The sequence below is a fragment of the Nyctereutes procyonoides genome, unplaced genomic scaffold, assembly GCF_905146905.1.
Source record: "Nyctereutes procyonoides isolate TBG_1078 unplaced genomic scaffold, NYPRO_anot_genome, whole genome shotgun sequence".
Classification (NCBI taxonomy): domain Eukaryota; kingdom Metazoa; phylum Chordata; class Mammalia; order Carnivora; family Canidae; genus Nyctereutes; species Nyctereutes procyonoides.
In genome coordinates, this window is record NW_026575046.1 from 44566119 (window position 1) to 44579440 (window position 13322).

The 13322-nt window shown below is 42.2% G+C and overlaps 1 protein-coding gene across 7 annotated transcripts in view; it reads left to right on the forward strand.

Annotated features, from left to right (window-relative positions):
- TENM2 (teneurin transmembrane protein 2) overlaps positions 1-13322 on the forward strand; it is a 1067650-nt gene that overhangs the window by 921984 nt on the left and 132344 nt on the right. For 6 of the 7 annotated variants that reach the window (XM_055325567.1, XM_055325564.1, XM_055325569.1 and 3 more), the window contains one exon: positions 810-1022. In XM_055325567.1, the coding sequence (XP_055181542.1) occupies positions 810-1022 (213 nt within the window). The remainder of the gene's footprint in view (positions 1-809; positions 1023-13322) is intronic. The other variant, XM_055325563.1, reaches the window with a different exon arrangement.

Below are 13322 nucleotides of genomic sequence, written 5' to 3' on the forward strand. Positions count from 1 at the left end.
ATCCCTCCTCTGGCACGATGAGCCATGCCTCCCTCAGCAGTCTGTTGTAAGGATGAATGTCTGGCACGTGCTTGTCCTCGAGTGAGAGGTCTGGAACGCCAGAGTGTATATCTGTCTGTCTGTCTCCTTCCAAAGCACAAAAGACTTTGAGCTCCTTTGAGAAAGAGGCTGTGTAAATGCAGCACAGTCGTAGCAGTCATCATTGCCACAAACTACCAGTCTGGGTGATGGGTGGATTTGCAATCATCATAGGGATAGATCTGTGGGTTCCCAAGTGGCCTTTGGTCAAGTCAGGCTCTCAACAGGGCAAAAGTCCCAGTTGGCCAGGGAGTCAGGATCCACATACATACATCTTTTCAGATGGCACCTCCTGGGTAGCTTTGCCAAACTGGATGGCCATTGTCCCATTGTCTGACCTCCTCCTGGGATGGCCTCGAGCTCTAGAACAGTGGTTCTCACACTCTAGTGCACATCAAAACCACCTGCAGGACTTGTGAAAACAAATTCCTGAGCCCCACTCCCAGAGTTTCTAATTCAGGAGGTCCAAGCAAGGCACAAGAATTTGCATTCCTACCAAGTCCTAGGTGACAGTGATGCTGCTGGTCAAGGGACCCCACTGCGAGAATCACTGCTCTAGAAACCACGTAACAATTAATACCTAGCCCAGTGGAGAGACAGGCCTCCCAAGGGGACACACCTGCTGGACCTTAGGGCCTGCTTCAGAGACCCAGGCCATGGGTGTGGTCTGGCCTCCAGTGGAGGGTTTTGCCAGCTGTGGTGTTGAGCTGTAATCATTGTTTTTCTTCCAGAAGTGTGCTCAGTAGACTGTGGCACTCACGGCGTCTGCATCGGGGGAGCCTGCCGCTGTGAAGAGGGCTGGACAGGCGCAGCTTGTGACCAGCGCGTGTGCCACCCCCGCTGCATTGAGCACGGGACCTGTAAAGATGGCAAATGTGAATGCCGAGAGGGCTGGAATGGTGAACACTGCACCATTGGTAGGCAAACGGCAGGCACCGAAACAGGCACATATTGCTTTATTTTCATAAATCGTAGATCTATAGTGATGGTCGTGCATTGCAACTGGCTGTTCCTTCAGGGGCATGAGTGCTCTACAACATTCCTGCTGCCTCTCCAAATCTTCAGGGGGCTAAGGAAGGGAAAAGCAACGTCCTCAACTAGAAAAAGCTTTCGTTTCTTTCCAGAATTCTAGATTGGGAGGCAAGGAACAAAATCAGATAAAATCCATTCAAATTACTGATTTGGGGAGGGAGAAATGCACACGCATGGGAAATTGTCAGGACCTAGGGGTTTCAAGCACCCACATGACTGTGGTCTGCAAGTCTCCCCTTTTTGGATAATCTACCAGCTGGCTGGATCATTGGATCCCTGCTTGCTGGCAACAGTTGAACTCACTTCGTTTAGACCAGGTTAGATTCAGGCAAGACTCCCAAGTTTCCTAGATAGCCAGGTGCCACAGGAATAGGTGTGAGCACCCTTGTCCCAAGACAAGGCGTCGCCCTTGGGCTCCTGACCCTCCCTATCACCACCACCATCGTTCAACATCTCCTCTGGTCCCATGTCATTCTCAGCCACTTTTCTACATAAGTTTCTCAACTGAGATTTTTTTTAAGGTTATTTTCTTTCTAGAGAAGTAATAGTTTCCAAGTTTCTTCAGTTTTGCTTTTAATTATTTTTTGTCAATATTGTGGTTTTGGGTAGGACAATACTGGATTGAGTATATCCGATTATCCCTTTGAGGAGATGGAAGCCAACTGCTCTTTGGTTTTCCAAATGCCTCAGACAGTCAGTTACAAAGTGGTCAACCTGAATATCACTTTACCTCTAGTTATTACTTTCATTGGATCGAATTCTTTGTCAAGCTGGCTAATCCACTCACTTGCAAGGAAATTCTCAGAGAAGTTTCCAGGCAAACTACTGTCTTGCCCCCAGTTACCTTTGAATCTGGACATCAAGTCTGGGGTCTTCCCTTCTATCCGAGCCCAGTCAACAGATTGGCTACATGGAGGGAGAGACAGGGTTAGGAGCTTGTCCAAGGCTGACTCATGAGGTCAGACTCAATTTCCCATGCTGTTCATTTGAGTGGTTAAACAGAGATAAAATGTACTCTGCATTAGATTTATCCCAGTTCCATCTAATTGGGCATCTGAGGGGCAGCGTGCCAATCCAGGCCATGACTATAGCACTGGGACCCTGCCGGGACAGTCTGTTGGCAGTGAATTGTTTTTGCAATCTCTCAAATGATGCTCCAGATCCTGCTTCCCTGCAGCTGCTTTCATCTTCCGTTCCCTGCAGAGTCTGGGGGATAATTCAGAAAACTCTCAAGGGAGGGATGCGTGTAGCCCAGTTTACAATTCATACCAATAGCTTCCACTCTTCAGGGGCATTCCTCTTGATGTACTTTTGCATGCCCAGTGCGATTTAAAGACTTTCCCTCAACCCCACAGCTCCATTGGTCCAGTCCTCCCTCCTTCAAAAATAGAGATCTTGCCAACCAATAACCTTTAGATAGAAAATCCTCCTTGCTTTCAATTCACACCATCTAGCCTCACCTCCCCTTTGCACTCCCTTTCACATCTGCTTTGGGTTTGCTGCCCCTACAGTGATGGCTGCTGGCTCTCCCCTAGCTGCAACTTATCCTCAGTCTGGGAATAGCTCACAATAGTACAACCCAGATGGATTGAAACAGAGTATGGATAGCTATGGCTGATGGGGCCATCGCTGATCTGCTGGCTATTTTTTTATGGCTTACAAGCCAAGAGTAATCTTTACATAGATAAAGTGTTGAAAAAAGTGAAAAGAGATCTTTGCTGACACATGACAATTAAAGGAAATTCAAATTTCAGTGCCTATTAAACAAAATGTTTTTCGAAGACAGCCACTCCTATTCATTGATATGTTGTCTGCTTATACACTCCATCTTAGTGCTGAGTCATTGCCACAGAGACCACATGGTCCACAGAGCCATTCATTACCTGGCCCTTTACAGGAACAGTCAGCCAACCCCTGAATGAGAAAGTTGCACAGGTTTTGATAAAGAAAGTCGAGAAAAGAGGCTGGTCAATATTCATTTTGGGAACAGGCCCCTAGCTGTGATCTGAAGGCTGTCAGAGGAAAGCACATGGTCCAGTGTTGGGAATGGAGAGAAAGTAATTGAGTGGAAGTGTCTCTGGCACCTTTGAAGATGAAATGGGATGATGGCACCTCTAGTCTGGGTAGAATATGGTGAGGATATGGCCAGCAAGAGAACACAGGAGATGTTTTGTTCTAGCAGCACTTAGGGTGAGCTGAATCAGGGAAAGATGTCTCTACTACTCGAAGGTCTGGTTCAAGTTTCACACATGCATGTGCTGACATGCATCAGCTCTCGGGAGACATAGAGAATGTGCAAATTCATGTCAGGTAAAGCTACCAAAATGAAGGGAGTGGGACCCAGGGAAGTCTCTTGTTCAGAACTATGATTTCTTATGACTGCATGAGTTTGCGCTATGTAGTTTATAAAGATATTTGTCACCAAAGTCTCTTTCTGTGAGAAATTAGGGCTCCCTGATTTCATTTGTCGGATAGGTGCTGTGTCCTCATGGTTATGTTCACTGGGACTTGCTCTTAAAAAGCCAAACAATACCTTGGCTGGTGAGATTTGCTATTCAGAATCTCGAGGTGTTTGGACGCACATAATTGCTTCTCTTGCTTTTCAACCTCTGGCCCCTGAGCTGCTATGTGGAGTTTTAGACTTTTATTTTGAGCAGATACTCCTGTCAATTCATTTTAAGTAAATGCCACATTTACAAGCCCAGAATTGGTCCTCCTCAGGGATGCTGACAGAAAGAAAGAGAGGCTTTTTGGTCCTTTCTAAGCAAAGCCTCAAACACTATTTTGAAAATAGAAAACAAATAAGAATGAAATGGCACCCAGTCTGCAAACAATGCATTAGGAGATTTGGGTGAGGCATAGCCTGAGTGGTTAGTGTTGGGGTACTAGGGTTGTCTGCAGCCTATTTTCAAAACACTGTAGTGAGAGGTGGTTTTCTTAGGATCATTGAAACCATCAACTGAACGATTAACATGAGCACTTGGGGATCACATTTATTGTGCTGAAGGAAGCAAGAAGATTGATGCAGGGTTGAGGGGGTGGGGGCAGGAATGAGGATAAAAACACAGACTTCTAAAATCCAATCGAGTAAGATCTATCTATGTTTGGTCAAATGCGTTTCCATAATTTTCAACTGGATTATAATCTTTTTATATTTGAAAATTTAGTATATATTGCTAAAGATTTAAATATCAGGTATAACATTTCAACACTGTTAGAGTTAGCATCTTGGTAGACTGGATTCTACCAAGTAATAATTTTTATGTTACATTTTTCTAACAAGTTAAATGTAAAGTATGGCTAAAATCTACAGAATTGCACAGATAAGAAATATGCTTTGAATCCAAATGAGCCACAATTCATGTTTATCTTTGGAATATATTAGTATTATTTGGATAGGCTGCAGTTTACTCTTATGAATAAATCAGAAAGCGCATTGTGTGGCTAGATTAGTTTTATTCTTTAAACATAATCCTAAAATGGGTTGTTGTTTCTGTCACCCACCACCCTTTACTAAACTGGGGATTGTACTTTAGAAAGCCATCCAGACACTATACCCCCAGGGCATAAAAGGGCTACAGAATAGGTTAAAAATCATGTAAACTATAGTAAACACAGATAAGTGTCTGTTGTAAAGAGGTGGACTAATTGTTAGTGTGCTCTGCGGAATAGTTGAGTGAGAAGTACGAGGAGAAATAACATTTTGCCAGAGAATGCAAGGAGGGAAAACTAAATGCTAATTAGGGGTTGTTGCTATTATCTCCTGAATGTGGGCCGTCCAGACATCCGCTCTGAATAATACAAACAAATGCACCCACGGAATAAATCCGCCAATACCAACCCTAGGTGAACTGTTTGATATCTGGGTAGTGAACAATGCCTGTAATGCTTATTACAACTTGTTTATTTTGACTGTGTGGTCCTGACTTCCAGTTGCATTTCAGAATCATGAGGACTCGATTTCTAGGACCGTGTGGGACTGAGTGACCTGCCATGTGCCACAAGTCAGAACAGTTTTCTTTTCCCTCTATTGCACTGGGGCCCTTCTATTTTTCCTCTTTAATTGGTTGGGGAAAGAAATTGGTTCTTGTGATGTTAATAAGGAAAATGAATCTTTACCCAAGGTAAAACCAGCCGTGCGACAATCTGATGTGCTGATTAAGTGATTGTCATCAGAAGTAGACAGGGTCACAGTCCAAGAGGGAGAGAGCCTGAGAACTACAGGGAACAAGATGGGAAGGAAGTGACTATCAAAATTAACCGACTTCAGACTGAGTACAGCTGCTTCTGCATCTCATTCCAGTTTCATTCTAAGTTATGGAAACATTTTTCTTGTAGCTATTATCCTTGAACATTCGAGTTTTCATGACTCCACAATGAGATCAAGTTGAGATGAAATTAGCCAGAGTAGAGCCATCCTTACCACCAGGTCTGTGGGAGCAGCTAATTCTCTGATTGGTTAATTAACCTATTCCTCCTGGGGCTCTTATTAGAACCTCTTCTGCTAACAGCTCCATTCTTTTTTGAAGTGAAAACCTAAAGGGATATTCTTTCATTGTTAAAAATTATGGACAAACTTTTAGCGAAGTTCCACTTCTGATTGTTCCCCCCACAACTTGGCCAAAATGTGAGCAACAACATGCCCAGAAGTTCTCTTTGAGTTTAGGTCAAGCAACCTACCCAGCTTTCCTACTCAGACTCAGAGCAAGGACCAGAAGGTAGAAGTTACAGGATCACCTTTGCAACTCACTCCAAAAAGTGAAATAAAATGAAAAGAGAAAATTGCCCTATAAGGAATCAGATTCTCATTACTCAAAGTGTTTACTGTCTTGGCCTTGGTGTTGAAGAAGGGCTTTAAGCATCAGGTGGAAAATAGACTACAGAGATAGACATAAGGCTCACCCCAACTTAATGGCTCGACCATTCTGTAGTTTAAGTGAAAAAAAATTTTGTATTGTTTCCTATGTGACTTAGTAATATGCGCCCATGTAAGGAGCTCCCATCAAAAAAGAGAAGGGAGGCGAGGCGCCTGGGTGGCTCAGTCAGTTAAACATCTGACTCTTGGTCTTGATCTCAGCTCAGGTCTTGATCTCAGGGTCATGAGTGCAAGCCCCATGTTGGGTTCCATGCTGGGCCTCAGTGTTTTAGTTCGGTGGGGAGACAGTCACTTGGAGCATTCATGTACCATACCTTTAATGTTTTAGAGGGTCTTTTGATGTGCTAGCCTGTGGCCCACAGTGCCAGGGCCAGACCCAATGAGTAAATAGCTTAATATGAAGTGTTACTGACTTCACAAGAGCATAGAACTAAAGCAGTTTGGAACTCTTTTAACAAACCCATGGGTGAGTTACCATGAAGAAGACTCTACACTCAAAGGAAAACACGTAGAAATAAGAGCTGTTGGGAAAAAAGAGGGGGGATGCTCTACCCTAGTTGTAAGTAGTGAGTGCTCTGTCACTTGAGATTTTACAAGGAATCAACTGTTCAACTTATTAAGAACCAGTTCCTCCCAAGTTTCTGATTCTTGGATCCCCCAAAATGCCCTCAAGACCTTACATCAAAAGGAGAGGAACACAAAGAGGGCCCTAGAGATCTGAGCTCCCATAGATATCTGTGATGGATACTATCCCATCACTCACTATCTGATTTGCTATGGTGTCATGAAGAATAAATTGATGGAGGTTGGGAGAGACCTGTGTTGTGGGCTTGACTCTGCCATGAACATTCTGGGTGCTTTTGCTGTAGTCACCCACCTTCCCACCCTCAGTTTCTTCCTGCAGCAAATGAGGGGGTTGGACCACATAACTGCTTTCCAGAGTGTAGTCCACAAATGTTAAATATTTTTTGTGGATGTGCAAATATATTTTATTGAATAGTTACATATTTGTTTTTAAAAATTGTTTTTAAAAATACATATTTGGGAAAGCTATGACTAGCTCATTAAACTCATAATTATACTGGTATTATTGCCTAGGGATGTGGCAAAAGTGAGTAGCAATATCACACCTGAGTAAATTTAAAGAAAAATATTAAGTAAATAACAGTGAAGATATTTCAAATATCATGAATGCAATATGTGATTGGCTGAATTTAGAACACACTTGGGGGCAGCCTGGGTGGCTCAGTGGTTTAGCGCTGCCTTCAGCTCAGGGCCTGATCCTGGAGTTCTGGGATTGAGTCCCACATCGGGGTCCCTGCATGGAGCCTGCTTCTCCCTCTGCCTGTGTCTCTGCCTCTCTCTCTCTCTCTCTCTCTCTCTGTCTCTGTGTGTGTCTCTCATGAATAAGTAATTAAAATCTTAAAAAAAAAAAAAAAAGAACACACTTGGATGAGATGATCTCTCGGGACTGGTCCATCTCCTGAATTCTAGTGCTTTGATGCAAAATTATATGAATGGGCCACTCTAACACTATCAAGCCTTTCTCTTTTCTGTAAGGCTCAGGGAGGACTTCCAGGTAGGATCCCATAAAACACACTTTACCTAAAGGACTAGATACAATGTAGCATTGGCTTAGGGATAGTCAATAGTACTTGTTTGTTAGTTTCTCCTTCTGCTCATCTCAGGTCCAGTTTATATCAGTTTACCTAGGAAATTTTTTCTCTGCATTGAGAAACTTCCTTCCATAGTCTGAATAATCAGAGTCCACTTTATTCCTTTATATTTGTGTTTGTTTATTTAAAAAAATGGTGTTAAGTAGAGGTTCATCTATTTATATCCCTTTACTTGGACTCAGGGCAATGCAAGCATTATAAAGCACTTAAGATACAAGCTTATGTTTCAGTCGGCCTGAGATCAGATCCTGGCAGGTTTCCTCATCTTTCTGTGTCTCAGTTTCTTGGTCTGCAAATGGGAAAACAAGAGATGAGCTACCTCATTGGGTTATATGCAACATATAGACACAGTGCCTATCATAAAGTAAGAGCCAGACAAATGTGAGCTAATATCATCGTCATCATCATTATCGTCATTATCATCCCCCAGCCCCATCACAACCACCATTATCTATTACCAATGTAAGATAATAGCAAGGGAAGATCATCCAAATAAATTTCTCAGTAAGACATTTTGCTACCTTCCAACCTCCCTTTCATATATCTGCCTCCAAACCATCAAACAGCAGTGTTTCAAAAATAACACCTACCCACTATCATGTTCCCAAGCAAAGTTTTGTTCTGTAACTCGCTGGCATCTGCTTCTTACAGAGAAACATAAACTGGCTCTCTTACCTGGAATTGAACCTGTTTATTTTACCAAACAGCCCAATTATATATGGAATCAAACATTTGAATATCCTTACGTTAATGGAGGCTTATTGTGAAATTGGGGTTTGCTACTTTCAACCAAAATTTCTCCAACTAAACTTCTTGGACACATTCCCGAGAAGCCAAGAGGTCTATGAGAATTTGTTTTTAATTCTGGGTTTCATTTTTATAATAAGTACAGTTCAAAAGAAAAGTCTTTTCCTTTGATGTATTAGTTTGGAATTATGTTATTATTGAATAGAATAAAACTTCAGTTCTTTTAAGCCAGCATTTCTCAAACTAGGGACCACAGACATACTCTAGAAGAGTTTGGAAAGACACTTTCTTTAAGAAGGAACCTGGCATTTTTCACATTGAGGCTGCTGTCAGGTCAGTGTCTCTTAGAGTTCCTTGTGCTGGTCTCTCCTTTTCTGATTCTAGGCTCCAAGATTATATTTATACTTGTATTCTGTACATCAAGGAATAATTCAGGAGGCTCAACTTTGAACTCAGTTGAGTCACACGTGCCTTTTGGAGACTCAAGAATTGCAGTGATTGTCCCTACCCAACCCAATGAACTGCACAATTATCCTCAATCCTCCCGTGTTGCAATTGCATGACTCCTCGGAGCAACTCCCATTGGTAACATCTGGGGATTTTTTGCAATTCCTTGGTTCATCTCCTGGGTATCAGGAACCACACTGAGTATCCCAGATGTTCATGTAAGGAACAGATTTTGTATTTCCTCCCAAGTTGCCTGCCTAAAGGGGTTCAATCTTACACCAACCACTTCTTTCATATCACTCTATTTCACAAGCTCTTTTTACAAGTCTTGTCTTTATTACTTTTGGAAAACAGGGTACCATCATTTTGAAAACCCTCCACCGTCAGGGTTTATTGATTTCCTCCTCATCCTTTTCATCATGCATTTGAATGCATCATTATAAGCAGACTCACAGAAGGCCAACATGTCATTGACCATCTCTGAGCTTTTCCCTTCATGGATAATAAAGAAAAAAAATCACGTGAAATTGCAACCAGGAGAAAGTTACGTATTTCATCATAACCACTCTCAGGATAATTAGAATGGATTAAATTACAAGAGAAAATGCATTTAGCTAATCTTTCCTCTAATTAAAAAAATATCCGTAGTTTTAAATAAAGCATTTGTTTTTAAAAACATATTTTCATTGTAATCAATAAGGAGGAGGCCTATTTGGTCCTCGGTGATAGAAGGCGACATCTGCAAAGTAATTAAAAGCTACTAGCCAGTGTGTTTTTTATTATTAAGATCCTTAAGGAGCCTACTCAGTCTTTCCTATGGCTTTCACCATGAGATTCCCCACAGACGCCTCATTCGTGGTCCATGGTGGTATAACTCTCTTTCTATTCCCAAATCAGTGAAGATGTGGTTGACTCCTCCTAGCCAACAAGTGTCAAGTGAGGAGATTAATGTAGCCAAGGTTTTCATACTTTTCCAAGTGAGCTGGGATGGTAGTCAAAACAAGATGGGTAGGTGACATGAGACATTCATAAAATAGAATAGGGATAGTGTGTACTAGCCCATCATAGGTTCTATTCCAAGACTGACACCACTCAAATCACCCCAAACCCTAAAAATCAGCCTTATATATAAGGAATCACTCACATCACCTCTCCAATTTTATGGCTCATCCCAACCATAAAGCTCACTCCCCACTCTCATCCCAAACATGAAGTTTCTGGGGCTGTCTCACATGCTCATGGTCAGCCTATTCAGATTTCTCAAGCTTGGTCCCCTCACAGAGGCCTACTGTTTACAAATTCACTTCAGAGGAGCCCTATAGTATTCTCTCTACTGCAGGGGTACACCAACCAGTATTCTCAGTGCCCATTCAACTCAAGTCCTGTTGTATTTCCACAGTGAAGGAGAGACCACCACACCCAGGGATCTTTATCAGCACATTCCGCCTTCCTTTGAGAAAACAGCTGTTCCATGTTTGCCTATAGCACCTCTCTCATCCATCAAGATTTTGTCCCAGGGCTGGGCTATCGAATAGGCAACACCAGATCTTTTTGTTTCCTCACCTTCCCTCACCTTCAGACATCCTCCATAGACCCAAGGGTGGTGGGGGATTTTCATGTATTCTTCAGACACACTCAGGTTCTAAATTCCAATTCAGATCAGTTAGGACCCCTATCATCTACACATCCCCCGCTCTTTGAGAAAGACTCCTTGTTCCTTCTTGTTTAGGTGAAGGGTTGCTTCCATTTTCAGCCAGTTCAACCACAAGGAAAAAACAAATACCCTGTGATCTCCCACCCTCATTCTAATTGTGTCACAAAAGAAGTGGAAAGGCAAATGCTTCCATATCCCTTAGACTCCAGGTTTCCAGCAATTTCGGGCCTGGCTCTTTGAGGTGGCTTACTCTAATCGTGCATGACATCTAGCACCACACAGCACAAACTGTACACTACAAAAACTATATCCTGCCAGACCCCAGGGAAAAGAAGGGTTAACTGATATTCTAGAGACAGAGAGTCCCACAAAATTGCTGTCCAGAGGGATTTAAATTGCTGAGAATCCTGGCCCACAGATTCCAAATTTAGCTGCAGCAGCACCTGGTCAAATTAGCAGTGAAGTTGGTTAGAACTTGGCTCAGAAGGGTCATCTGTCTAAGCTGTAAGCAGAGTGATGGGCTCTGATAAGTGTGAATTGCATTTCTTTATTTTTAAAATTATGCTTGTACTTCAAGAGGGATTGCCAGACAGCCCTGTCTAGTTGTCTAGAAACAATGCCAGGGGGTGGGGGCTCCCAGAGATTATAGAATAACCACCTCACAAGCACAGAGGAAACGTTTGTACCTGATTTTATTCCAACAAGTTAGCAAGCTGTCAATCACCAGCCGAGCTACTGCACTGAAACATGCTCTCTCTAATGACATGAAACTCAAGGCAGTGGCTTCTGCTTTGCTGGCAACAGGCAGTGAGATTGTTTCTCTACCTTAGGTGTATGTGAGCCCAGGAAGCCCAAATGTCACTGATGATAGCAATTCCCTTGAATAGGGAGAGAGATTGAAGAAGATATTAGAGGTGATAAGAGAAACAAGCTTTTTCCTATTAATCCAGGGAATGCAAGCAAGTTGAGTTGGGTCCCTTAAGCGTGTTGCTATCTGCTTCTCACCATACTTTGAATATGAACTAATTTAACTTTTTATTTCCATTTAATGGGACCAAGAAAGATCTGTATGCCTTCATGTACAGACCTGTCCTCTGGGGGTCTGACAGAGTAAATGTTATCATATCATCCAGAAGCGTAGCACAGAAACTAGTCTACCCAGAATTAAGCACCTTGAAACACATAGTACACATCAACACCCACTCCAAACTCCCATTATTACCCGTGTTATGCTTGTAGAATGTAACATCTTCCTTCCTTGCTAACTATTAACACTCGTTGCCAGTGCTTTACTATTGTAGTTATTACACATTCACAAGGTGGGGCTGATGAGGGGAATCACGTACCACAGGGGTTAAATGCATGAGTTTTGGAATCAAACAGACCTCGTTTCAAATCCAGCCTCCATCAGCTGCGAGCTGGGCGACCCAAAGGTTATAGATCTATCTCTAGTACCTCCATTTTTCCCTTCTGTAAATTGGGAATACTAAAACCTATGTCCTGCTTTTGGGAGTACTTCACTTATCAGTGAAGCATTTAACACAGTACTTGATATTCCATAAATGTCAGCCGAAAAATCGTTAACACCACACCTTCATGCCCTCGCCAGAGTTTCCCAAATGCATCTTTGTGGAGTGGGCATTTAGCAGTAGAGGTGGCACACAAGCACACATGGAGCCCAGAACTCCAGAAAAAGAGGCCAGGTGCTAAACGTCCTGTGTTAACCCAGGTGTCTGGACCTACCTCCTGTTCCACTCCTGCAGGAGAAGCTTACTGGGACACCTGGATTCCATGCCTGCAAGAAAAGAGAACAGAGGGAGCAAGAGCAAAGCTGGGAGAGATATAGAAATGGCCCAGGGAGGATCTGTCTGCCAGTTGGATGAACACGAGGGTTACAAACATAAAGAAGAAAGCCACATGTGTATCGTCCCATGCCATGTCTGAGAGTCCTCTTTCCTTTCTTTTCTTTCTTTCTTTCTTTCTTTCTTTCTTTCTTTCTTTCTTTCTTTTCTTTCTTTCTTTCTTTCTTTCTTTCTTTCTTTCTTTCTTCTTTCTTTCTTTTCTTTCTTTCTTTCTTTCTTTCTTTCTTCTTTCTTTCTCTTTCTTTCTTTCTTTCTTTCTTTCTTTCTTTCTTTCTCTTTTTCTTCCTTTCTTTCTTTCTTTAAATATTTATTGAGCACCAAATGTGTGCTGGGCGCAACATAACCTTCCCCTGGGTGAGTGCCTGGGGTAGCAGGGGTAAGAGAGAAGTGATTGGCACAGGTGACTGTCTGAGAAACTGCAGACCGTGGCTGTCTTTTTGCTCACCTGAGACTTTGCTGTTTTCTAACCCAAGACACCCTTCCTGGTGTTTCTGCCGATCATTTTTTATTTCTTTTTCAACATTGTTTCTTGCTAACAGCTTCCCAGGGAGATCAGTGTAAGGATGGAAGCCTTAAATTTCCAAATGGTAGTTTGAATTCATTTGTAACACAATGTAATTACATTAAAAAAAGCAGTCAGGTATCAAACTGTGTGGATACACACAAATGACTACCTCATAAGTGTTAATATTTTCAACAGCAGAAGAAATTTAGCTAAATCAAATGAAGATGGCAACTCATTAAAATTTGATTTTCCCTCCTATCCTTCTTTATCTTTTAATCCTCCATATATGGCACAACTTGTTCTGTTAAATAACACTCATTAATTAAATCTCATCTTCTCTTAGCTATATCTATATTTTTATTTATTACAAAAACCTTCTGATGCTTATAATCTAATTTAGTTGGATTATTGCTGGACATCTCTAAGTAAGAAAACCTTGAGGTTT